Raw genomic sequence first — 12,644 nt, 5'->3', positions numbered from 1 at the left:
GTAGTGTATATATGTATGTATGTATGTGTGTGTATGTGTGTCTATATATATATATATTGGAGTTAGGGTTTTTTTAAGAAAATTGGTTTACAAGGAAAACCCTAGTTTCGAGTTAGGGTTTTTCGATTAGGGCACACATGTTTTTTTTTTTGTTCTGATTCCTATTTCGAGTTAGGGTTTATACTCAAACTTTTTGAAAGAAAAATATGATGTGATTGAGTTTTGGGTTTTTGTAATTTTTGTAATTAGGGTTTATACAAAAAATAAAGATTTTTGTAATCTCTGGTTCAATTCTGAAATTAGTTTTTTTTTTTTTTAAATTTTGTTAACATTGTTGATTTTGATCCAGCTCGCTTTGTGCGAACCCTAATTCTATTGGTCTTGCAATTTCTTTGGAACTCGTGGCACTATTGCATGGTCATGACTAAGTAGTATGTGGGGTTCTGATGTGAACAACACCACATGGGAGATTAGTACCAAGGGATCCAGTTCCAGTTCTGTCCTGATTTTGTGTTAGGGTTGATAAATCTTCAATTTAAGAACATAAATCTGTTGGGAAGACTACTTGTGGGTGTGTCTGCAAATCTGTTGGAAATCTGTTGGGAAGACTGGAATTTTTGTATCCATTTGAGCTTATTGAAACTTGTATCCATTTTTATAGCCTTAAAACTTATGAGTTGTGACTGGAATATTTAGAAGAATAGTAGCCTGTATGGCACATGTAAATTGATTTTTGGGAATTTCAGTCAATTGCAGGTGTGCTTTTTCTGGGAATGAAGGTAGAGTATGCAATTGTCATGAGGTATGTGAGCTATCCCAATGACGACTGTAGCGATTTCGCTTGGATTGATCCCCCCATGTGTGCAAGATCTGTTCAAATAATATCAGGTCTTTTGAGGAGGATTAACAGGACGGAGGCTGAGCTGGAAGCTTGCAAAGTGAAGGAGAGGAAGCTGTGAGAAGGGGAGCTTGAAGCAAGCAAGAGAGAGGAAGTTGCGGGGTTGTTTGGCTATTTGCATGGTTTGGATTGGGATGTTGTTCTTTAGGTTTGGATTATGGATGTGAGGATAGTGGTGTTAGGAATGTTCTATTATGAATGAAGGGATGATGAAATGGAATCAATGTATGTTTTGTTTGGAATCAATGTATGTTTTTCTGATGTGTAATGGGAGAAGAAAGCATATTCACCCATGCCTGGACATTTCATTTGGCAGAAGCAAAACTAGTGAATATACACTACTTGACTCAATATACTCTAATTTCAAATGACTTTGACCAAACTAGGTGCAAAAACAAGGCACCAAAAAGAAGGCTACAAAAATGCAGAATGAGCAAAACCAGTTCCATTTCATTCATTCACAAAAAACAGAGGTCTTGTTCACATCCTAATCTAATTACAACAAAACATAATATTCCTGCTCTTGTTCACATCCTTTAAGTATATGCCTAATTAGATCACAAAAAACATAGCTCTTCTTCTCATGTTGCCATAATGAACAGTAGCAGTAGCAGTAACAATGCAAATTTTGCCAGGTTGCATACAACAAATTTTGAATAACTACCACACCATTTTCATTACTGCATTGCAACCACATTCCATCTCATCCCCTACTAGGGATGAAAATACACAATAAACGGCTAATGAAGTATGTCATTAACAACCACCATTACAAAAATTCCACCTGAACTAAGCTAATGGATGTGGTAGCAACCTCATAATGTACATAAGTCAAGTTGAAGTTTCAATAAGCTCATATATATACAAAAAATTCTAGTCACATGCAATGGAGGAAAAAAAATGCTGCAAACAATTCCTAAGAGCAGAAAACAGTTCCTATCCTCTTCTTTTGACCTCCAAAAAATGCAAAAGTTGCTCAAACAAAAGAGAGCATTGAAATCAATAATGCCACAAGTTCCAGTAGAAATTGCAAGACCAGTAGAATCAGACATCCCTAGAGCAGCTGTGGGAGCAAACTCTTTCGATCCTGCAAATGGGGCAGTAGGCATGCCTGCAATTGAGCTTGGGAAGAAGGCACCAGCTAGAACCATAACTGCATCACCAAACATATAATAGATTAGTCTACTAATGCAAATAGATTGCTTCGATAGAATTAAAGACAAGAACTAGCTTCTAATCTCTCTCAATTTGCCACAGCTTTTGCTTCTTCGTTTGGGCTAAATGTAGCTTTCAAAGTGCTTACAAGAAGTAGAAGTTACCAAATTTGATTCTTTTGGATGTTGATTTTCATAATAAACTTTTATAAAATCTACAATGTGACAGACAACTTTATGCTTGCATTAATGGTAAATGAACTCGAAACGGGCGATCGAGAAATACACAATTTCTTGAACAAACTTAGGGTCCATACATCCACATTCATTTGTTTCCTACAAATTAGTGCCTACCAAACCAACCATAAAAATCAATTCTTTACGGGTTTCTATCGTCGTCGTATCAGTGTACATTCCCAACACAGTCCCGACTCCAAGCCCTTAGAATATCTATCATAATTTCACCCTAACACTGAAAAAGCCCCAAATGAATCCCTAAAACCCATGAATCCCTCAAAAGCCCCAAATGAATCCCTAAAACCCATGACCATGCAATATTTTTTTTATATTTGGAGTGAGGTTTTTTTTTTTTTTTATTTAAGAAAATTGGTTTACAAGGAAAACCCTAGTTTCGAGTTAGGGTTTTTTGATTAGGGCACTCATGTTTTTGTTTGTTCTGATTCCTATTTTGATTTAGGGTTTATACTCAAACTTTTTGAAAGAAAAATAAGAGGTGATTAATTTTGGGTTTTTGTATTTTTGTAAGTAGGGTTTACACCAAAAATATAGATTTTTGTAATCTCTGGTTCGCGTCTAGCTGTATCTCCTCTCTCTTCGATCTGGAACGAAATGAGGAAAGATAGAAGAGGGATCCGTTTTGCAGGTTAAAGTTTGTTCTTCTGCTTCGATCTCTCTCTGTCTTCTTCGATTTTGTGGTCATTGTCTTCGATCGTTCACGTTTTCCACTTTATCACTCTCTCGCTCTCTGTCTCTCTCTTCGTCTGTGCGAGTTTGAACGAAAAAGAGGAAGGACTGGGGTTTTGTTAGAATCCGACTGAGGAGACCCAGTCGACAGTGAAACATTTTTTACCCAACGGCCAGCTCCTTATTTACCCGCGAGCTGCTTTCTTTTATCTCATCCTTTGGATGAGATCCAACGGTTTGCTGCACACATCTGCATTTAAGAAGTCTATAAGGGTGCCCTTAGAGGAAGGACCCTGTCTGTATTTTAGAACGGCTTTGCTATTTGCAAGGAAGATTTGCAGGGAACCACGTAAGGAAAAACTCGTTTGGGTTCATTTCGGATCCCACAAAAATCTAGAAAAATATTCATAAATTTTTGAATATTATTTTATGGAGCCCTGTAAAAAATCAGCTTCAATGAACATCGATAAGTATTACTTTTAGATTCATAGGGGCGAACTACGAATCAAAAGTAATACTTACCGATGTCCATTGGAACTGATTTTTTATAAGGCCCCATAAAATAATATTCAAAAATTTATGAATATTTTTCTAGATTTTTGTGGAAACCAAAATGGACCCAAACAATTTTTTTCTTGCGTGGTTCCCTGTGAATCTCCTTGCGATTAGAATTTTCGTTATCGAAATGTGTTGTGTCTTCAAAAACCTCCAAACTCTCATCCCTAAATAAATTCTTAGAATTTTGTCTTTCTTAATTTTTAAAATTGAGGGAGAGAGATGATTGACGTGGTGAAGCTGGGACGTGGGAGGGGCTATCCCCTGTAGCCAGATGATGTTCGAGGTGCCAAAATTCTACCTTTTTAATACATATATAAGTGCTTTGCTGCACGGGGAACAAGTCTTTAGGGATGACTGATGAGAGTTTGGAGGCTTTTGAAGACAAACCACATTTCTATAGAATATAGATACATAGATAGATAGATATTGAATGGAAGTCGTAACACAAACCAAATCAAACTAAGCCTTATATCCCAATTAATTGGGGTCGGCTAAACATAGTCATAAGGTATGGAAGTCGCAACACAAAAAAGAAAAAGAAAAATGTGTTTGAGTCTCAAAAGTCTCCAAACCCCATTCTGTGGGGGCTGATTTCGTCGTGATCTTCTTGAACCTTCTTCTTTCTTTTATGGATTGTGGAAGTACTGAGTTAATCTTGTGTACCTGCAGAACCGGAGGGGGGTGTTCCTCCTGGAAGAAGCTCCGACGAACGAGTCAGTAAGTGGAGAAGGAAGGAGAAGTTTAGTAGGAATGTATGCTAGGAGAGAGAAGAGTATATAATGAATTTTTCAAACCCTTTCACTTGAGGAGGTGGTCTTGTATGTCTTGTATTTATAGGCAAACGATGTAGAGTGCTCCACAGGCTGGTTCTGCAGCCCACATGCTTTGTCGCGTTCGGATGACGTCACATGTCAGGAGCATTTATTAAATGCCGCTTCTTGGAGATTGAGAGCCGCGTTTGTCAGTGTCAGACAAGTCACATCAATCAGAGATGTCACTTCGGTTATCAGAAAAGCAACCCACATATCATCAGAAGCTTCTAGAAGGTTCTATAAAGGCGGTGCCGGACACTTACCCGAGCAAACACATTACCAGATGCTTAAAACCCCACTGAGCATAGACAGCTTCCAAATAGCAAAGGAAAGTTTACCGAGCAAAAGGACCTTACCGAGTGATGGAAATATTTCCCGAGTAGAGTTCGTATCAAACATCCGGTTATACTTCGCAAGCTCAGCAAGACGCTCATTGACCTTTTTATCGTTCGGAAAACGTGTAGTGTGAATTGTCAGCTATATCCCGACCAACAGATGAACTGAGATAACTGAATGATGGATCCAGAGTGATTTCGGCTCTATGACCCTTTTGAACCTTTGGATATTTCGGCCCACTACAATAGCCCCTCAACTTCTGCTTCCCACGCTCGGTTGGGATGGAGAAGTTGAAAACCAGTGGCCGAACAAAGGATGAAGAAAACAGTTGGTTCCGAACATCTTCCTTATTCCGACCTTCAAACCCACTGAGATAAGAATCTGCATTTAATGCTTCTGTAACCACCATTTTCAAATTGTGCCACATGTCAATTTGTGATTGGGTAATGGTACGGCGCAGCCCACAGTCTCCACGTGTCAATCATCGAATGACACATAAATCTCCCGCTCAAATCCAACGGTTGGGGGCTCGGCACCGCTTCGAATTCCGCTCTAGGTATAAAAGGCGAAGGATGGAGAGAGAAAATCACTTTTTCTCTCCATCTCTCAATTATCTCAACTGCTCAAGTGACCCCCAACACTAGAAAATTATCAAAAATCTGAAAATTTGAAGACCTCGATCACAGATTTTTCTTGATTTTTAGGTATTTCTTGATTCTCGATATTTTTTTTTTCCTCTTTTTGGCTGTTTTCGTACACGTTTAGCCCTCCGAATTGGGTTTTTCTTTTCCGTTTTGACTTTCTCAGTTGCCTGAATACTATAGAACATGTTGAAGATGTTCATGTGTTCTTCCGAACCCATATACATCTTCAACTTGTGTTCTTTTGAACTCTAACAAACATTCATCCGTGTTCTGCCGAAGGAAGACAGAAAAAAGTTTCATGATGGCAGCTTTATGATCTAGCCGAAGCACTATAGAATCCCTCACTCGGAATCCCAACACGACAAATCGTTGTTCAAAAAAGTTGGGAGATGCTCGGAAATAGTAGAGCACGATGACCCATAGGCACGCTAGGAATTTTGATCATGCAACTCGCTAATGGTCTTATCCCTTGCACTAATGCTTTAGGTATGGAGTCACCAAAATCGACCTCGTCGGGGGAGTCATATCGATCGGTGGACACTGGTGCGTCGAACTTCGGTAGAGTCGATCCTCAACTAGCCGAAGTAATCAGAGAGCACACTTGTAGTTACCGAACCAGCGAGGGAGGTAGTGCTGCTGAGGGAGTCGCAGGAATCGACTATCCCGTCAGGGCAATTCCTCCTCGAATGATGGGACCTGATCCCAACATCATAAACATCGAGGTGGAATCTCAGGAGATAGAGGGAGAAGTCCCGAACGAGGAAGGAGATGAAGGGATCGAAGGTGGAGCAAACAATGGCGAATTTGAGAGGGAGACACCCGTCGCTTCATCAAGCCGAGTATATGAAGAGGTCGGAGTAGTCGATGATTCATCCTCCCAAGCGCCGAGGACGAGGAGAAAAATCGTTCCCTTAGACCTCGACGTGATCCCTGACCGAGTGGGAAAAGATCCCTACCCGTATTGGGATTGCTTTGAGGATGAAACAGGGATGAATCTCTTTCGGAAGACCTACGACGTGCCTGATGACGTCGTTATAACGCCCAACCATGGTCCCCGCATAAGGTTTAGTGATGAACACATCATAGTCCCTTTGATGGCGATTACCGAAGGTGGGCTTCGGTTCCCTATGCACAGGGTCCTGAGAGAGATCCTTCACACATTTGAGCTTACGCCATGTCAATTGAGCGTCAACTCCTATCATATTATTCACTCGGTAATCAAGCTAGCCGAGATAAAAATGTTCCTTCTAGAAGCCCATCACATTTTTGAAAATTACATGATGTCTTGGAACGTTAGATATTCTCGATATTACCTATTCTCCTGAAGGAATATGGTAAAGATTATTCCCGAGGGTGTGTACGATTCAGAGAAATGGGCCTCAGATTACGTAGCGGTTCGGGGCAACTTTCAGTTCCCTCAATTAGAGTACGGGCAATTCGAAGTTTCTACCTGAAAGGGAAATCCATGTAAGCATAAATCATTTTCTTTTTTGGTCTATGACTGTACAATAGAGATGAGTGTTATTCCATGATTGTTTAACTCCACTTGTTCGACAGATACTTTAAAGCTAAATAAAGACCTACTGAGGGCATCAGAGGGTTTTGGGCTCGCAGCAGCACTTCTAACAATTCTGAGGGAAGAAAGAGACGCCCCAACAATCCTCGGGTACGAAGCAACCTACGGAGGTTGGATCTGAGAAAAGGTTACCGAAGAGGCTAAGCAGAAGACTCTAGAAGGTCAAATCTAACTTCAAGAGGAACTTCTTCCGAGCAAGGACAAACCACTCCGAGGGGTTTTACGGCTTCCAATAGAAGAAACGTCACCCGAACAAGAAGAAATGCCTCCTCGAAGCATAAGAGCCGTTCTTCAGGAGAAGATGGAGGAAAAAGAGAAAGAAAAGGCCGAACTGAGGAAATCCGGCGCTCTAGGGGCCTCGGGATCCATCCCGAGCCAAGAGGTTCCAACTCCCCAACATCCCCAAAAACGTCCTTCAACTGCCCCATCATCCCCAAAGGACGCTCCTACAGGAAAAAGACCAAGAATTACTCCGAGGGGTCGAGGTTTGGTTGTTGAATTTCCAGGGAGCAAAGGGGTGGAAAAAGAGGAGGGAGAGAAGGGGAAGGAGTTAGTCTCGGATGCCAACATCCCATGGATGCCAGACTTCATCACTCCCGATAAAAAGTAGATCCTGAAGTCAGACAGTTTAAAGGAGGATCCCTCTCTGGCTTTCACTCTACAATCCGTGCTCGCCTTACCGAGGGACGTCCAAAGCCCCCGTCCCTAAAGGCAGCTTTAAACGAGTATTACTTTCATGTCAGAAGGGTAAGTCAATTTTTCATACTTATAATGAATTCTTGTACGTTCTCAAAGCTTCCCTCGGATTACTTTAATTTGACTTGACTGCAGGCCACCCAATCCATCATGAGTGCCCAATGTTATCTCACCGAACATGACAAAAAGTCAATGTTGCTGAAGCAATCGGTGGAGCATAACAAAAATGTCGCCGAAGATTACAAAAAGAGCTTGGACCAATCCGAGCTAGTGCGCCAAAGCCAGGAACTTTAGATTTCAAACCTGAATGACCTGATCTAAAGGCTGCAAGACTCGCCCGAGTGTACCCGGGCCGAGGGAAAAGACGAGGGACTCACAGAAGGGAAAGCTCAAGGAAGGGAAGATATGAAGAAAGAGATGGAGAAGAAGCTGAAGGAGCATTATGATAAGGGATACGCCCAGGCTGAGGAAGACATGACGGACGAGATTCTGGAAGTCTAAGCCGAAATGAAAAAGGGCAGACACAAGGAGAGCTTTATGCTCGGATACAACAGAGGCCTTGATGACGCGGGGGTGGAGCAAGACGATGAAAGAAGGACTTTGGTGGAAGTGCTTCCCCTCGCCCCTGCCAAAGCTGAAGTAGAAGAAACAAGTGCTGTTCCAACCGATCTTGCACAGTTATCTTCGGCCACCCCTCCTCCCAAAGCTCAATAGACTAAAGCTTTGTTCTTGTTTTTTGTTTATTGTAATTTTGAACATTGATATTGAAACGGTCGGCGCCGAACAATTGGCCTTAGCCGCACCGAAGTTTGTAATTAACACAGGTTTGAGGATGGTACCGAACGATCTACCACTACCATGCCTCAGTTATGATGGAAGTTTTTAAGAGGAATTTAAGTCTTTTCACTCGTTCTAATTCCTTTTTACGTATGTTTGTATTGTGCTGGAACTTGGATAGCCCATAAAAACTTGAAAAAATTTGCAAGTCTTTTTGTTTGGCTAAGAATCTAAGTGTACCCATGTATAACAGCCCCCTGCATTAGTGGATTGCCATAGCAGCAGAAATGGGAATCCAGTACGGCAAATGAATGGGTACCGAACAAATATTGCCAATCTTGAGTACCCAAGTCTTTTAAAATTTGGCAGAACGTATGAAATATCAAACAAAAACAAATACCGAGGGCTATGAGAATTTCGCCCGAATAAACTGAGTGTCGAGGGCTACGAGAATTTCGCTCGAATAAACTCAGTCAATAGCCTAAACGAGGGCATATTGGGTAGAAGTGCCTGGGCCCGAAGGCAAGAACCCGGGCTAGGTGGAATGCCCAACAAAAGTAATGCCAAAAAGAACAATAAGAGAAGAGTAAAAATTCTTCTATTCACAATATGCCCAAAGGCTTACAGCCTGACAAAAATAGAAAAAGAGCAAAAGTGAAATAAAAGAAGTATGATGACGAAGAAGCTATCCATGGAACTTCCTAAGTTTTTGGGCGTTCTAAGGATTAGCGATCGGTGTCCCATCCATCTCTGCAAGTTCGTAAACGCCATGGCCAATTTTCTCTATCACTCGGTAGGGACCTTCATAGGGATCTTTGAGCTTGGTGAGCTTTACCGCCTCAGTGACCATCCGGAGAACCAAGTCGCTAACGTTGAATGGCCGAGCGCGAACATTCTTGTTATAACCCTGAGTGACTTCCTGCTGGTACGTCACATGCCGAACGTTAGCGTTATCACGTAGTTCTTCGGCGAAGTCTAACTCGGCACCAACAAGAGCATTTTTATCCATGGGGTTGAAGTTTTCTGTGCGAGCCGTAGGAATCAAAGTGGATAAGGGGAGAATGGTCTCCATTCCATAGGCCATTGAGAATGGAGTGCGGCCGATAGACCGCTGATGAGTAGTACGGTAGGCCCATAAGACATGTGGGAGCTCGTCCACCCATCTTCCGAGCTTCCGATCCAAACGACGCTTGAGCCCCCGAGTGATAGTCTTGTTAGAAGTTTCGGCTTGTCCGTTTCCCTGAGGGTATGCCACAGAGGAGTTATGAATGGTGATGTGGCACTTTTTGTAAAAGGTTTTGATGGTAGCTGCAACAAATTTGGAGCCGTTGTCGGAGAGGATGGCATAAGGTACGCCAAACTGAGAGATAATATGCTTCCAAATGAAACGCTCCACGTCCCCAGCCGTGGTCTTGACCAATGGGGAAGCTTCGACCCATTTAGTGAATTGGTCAGTGGCAGTAAGCATGTATTCGAATCCTCCCGGTGCCTTCAGCATTTTGCCAACAATGTCAAAAGCCCAAACCGCAAACGGTCATGGACTAGTGATCATTTTAAGAGGAAAGGCAGGTTGGTGGATGAGTGGCGCTTGCTGCTGGCATCGAACACAGCGTTTCACATAATCCTCCGACTGTTTGACCATCTTTATCCACCAATAACCCTGTGTTAGCACTCGTTGGGCCATAGTTCGCCCACCAGAATGTGCTCCACAATGCCCGAGTGAAGCTCGTCCAAAACACCCTCTACTTGATCTTCATGAACAACTCGTAAGTCGGGGTCTGTGAAAGTTCTTCGATAGAGGTTTCCCTTCGGGTCCAAGAAGTAGTTGGCTGCTCGACATCGGATTTTGTGCGTTTCTGTTCTGTTCGGTGGGAGTACCTGATTTTGTAGGTAAGCAATTATTGGATCCATTTGACTCGGACCAAGGGTGATTGTCATGACCGGGCAAACCGATGGCTCAAAGCTGGGAGATTCGACTTCATCAAACACAATGGTGCGACTGCCTAAGGTCTTGTAAACCGAAGCAAGACCTGCTAGGGCGTCAGCATGAGTATTATGTTCCCGAGCGATCCATTCCACCTTAACTCGGCCGAACTGCTGAAAAAGCGCTAAGACGTGACTAACATAGGCGTTCATACGCTCGTCCTTGACTTGATAATCGTCATTCAAATGACCCATAATCAACTGAGAGTCACAAAAGACGTGAATCGAATCCGCATCGAGCCGAAGAGCAAGTTGTAGCCCAGCTATAAGAGCTTCGTACTCTGTTTCGTTGTTCGTTGCCGGGTACCCTATAGAGACCACACTCTCATGAATGGTTCCGCTCGGTGAAACGAGGACGATCCCAGCCCCTGCTCCGTTAACATTAGAAGCCCGTCAACCGTCATACGCCAAGCATCTCCCGAAAAGAGCTTCCATTCTCTCTTAGGCTTCTTCGTTCCTAAGGTATACCGAGCATGAGAGAATTCCGGGGGAGGATTACTCCATTCTATAAAAGCTTCTTCTTCGGCAATCCGAGCTTCTTCCACGGCTGTGGCCAGAGCGTTGGCTTCATCTCGCAACCCAGGAGTAAGTTCGACAAAGAAGTCGGCCAATGCCTATCCCTTAATGGCAGTTAGGGGTTTGAATTGGATGTCGTAATTTGCTAAATCTTGAGAGAACTTCAAAATCCTGCTTGATGAATCCGTCTTTCGATGGACAGCTTTGAGAGGAAATTCAGTGAGGACCACAATCCTATGGCATTGAAAGTAAGGCAAGAGACTTGTTTTCGTTGAAACAAGAGCTAATGCTAACTTTTCCATAGGCAGATACCTCGTCTGAGAATCCGTCATCGTCTTGCTCAAGTAAAAGATCGGTTGATGTTCTATCCCTTTCCGAACGAGCACGGAACTAGTGGCGTGGTCCGAGGTGACAAGGTAAAGATACAGGTCTTCGTCGAGTAATGGTTTGACGAGGAGTGGGGCGTGGGAAAGGTATTCCTTCAATGACTGCAAAGCCTCCTCACATTCTTCTGTCCACATAAACCTTCATCGACTAGCCTTGATTGCTTGAAAGAACGGACGACAAAGATCTCCCGAGCGTCGGATGAAACGATTTAAGGCAGCCACCATTCCTGTGAGGCGTTGTACTTCCTTGATCGTGGTTGGAGCTCGGAGATTTTGCATGGCCGTGAGCTGTATTGGATCAGCTTCGATTCCTCGGCGGCTCACCATGTAACCAAGGAATTTTCCCGAACTGACCCCGAATGCACATTTTTCCGCATTTAAACGTAGCTTCCGTTGTTTCAGAACAGCAAAGACCTCGCCCAAATCTCGAAGGTGATCCCGAGCGAACTTACTTTTACATACCAAATCATCAATGTAAGCCTCCAATATTCGACCGAGCATCCCAGGGAACATCTTGGTTATGGTCTGTTGAAAGGTGGCCCCAGCATTCTTTAAGCCGAACGGAACAACATTATAACAATAAGTTCCCCGAGGAGATATGAAAGCCGTCTTCTCTTGATCTTCTTCTACCAAAGCAATTTGGTGGAAGCCCCGGTATGCATCCATAAAGCTTAGTCGCTCACATCCGGCGGTAGCATCCACCATCTGTTCTATCCGAGGAAGCGGGAAGCGATCCATCGGATAGGCAACATTGAGGTTTGTGTAGTCAACACAAACCCTTAATTTCCCATTTTTCTTCGGTACAACGACAGGGTTAGCAAGTCAGGTTAGGTATAAAACTTCTTGAATTGCTCCGGCCTTCAACAGTTGATCAACTTCTGTCATGACTGTTCAACATGCGTTACTGTCGAACGTTGAACTTTTTGCACCACTGGCTTCCAATTTGGATCGACATTCAGGTGAATGAGATGCGAACGAGGGATCCACGCCTGACATTTCTTGCAGAGCCCAAGCGAATACTTCAATGTTTCTTATGAGGAAGTTAAACATTTCCAAACGCTCGGTCTCATTCATGGACCCGCCGCTAAGAAAATATTGTGCACCGTCTTCGGTTATTGGCATTCAGACTAGTTCTTCGGTTGATCTCTGCTCGGCTGGCAAACCCACTTCTTCCAAGACTGGGACATCAGTTCCCTCAACACATTGCACTTCCAAAATGCTTTGTTTGTTCGTCATCGTGCTAATATACCATTTCTTCGACTGCACTTGGTCACCTCGGAGGCTTTCTAGTTGGCCGTTCCATCCAACGAACTTTACGACTTGGTGCAGGGTGGAGGCGATAGCCTTCATTCCATGTAGCCAAGCTCGACCTAGTATGATGTTA

The 12,644-nt window shown here is 43.1% G+C and overlaps 1 protein-coding gene across 1 annotated transcript; it reads right to left on the bottom strand.

Annotated features, from left to right (window-relative positions):
- Positions 1–10,040: 10,040 nt before the first annotated feature.
- Positions 10,041–11,395, bottom strand: LOC131302980 (uncharacterized). The gene is made up of 3 exons (XM_058329772.1): positions 11,075–11,395; positions 10,858–10,972; positions 10,041–10,726 (listed from the first exon to the last, which is right to left on the bottom strand). The coding sequence occupies exons 1-3, from the start codon at positions 11,393–11,395 to the stop codon at positions 10,041–10,043; spliced, it is 1,122 nt and encodes a 373-aa protein (XP_058185755.1).
- Positions 11,396–12,644: the final 1,249 nt, after the last annotated feature.

Source organism: Rhododendron vialii, chromosome 10a (genome assembly GCF_030253575.1).
Source record: "Rhododendron vialii isolate Sample 1 chromosome 10a, ASM3025357v1".
NCBI classification, from domain to species: Eukaryota; Viridiplantae; Streptophyta; class Magnoliopsida; order Ericales; family Ericaceae; genus Rhododendron; species Rhododendron vialii.
This window is presented reverse-complemented; position numbering and strand designations above follow the sequence as displayed.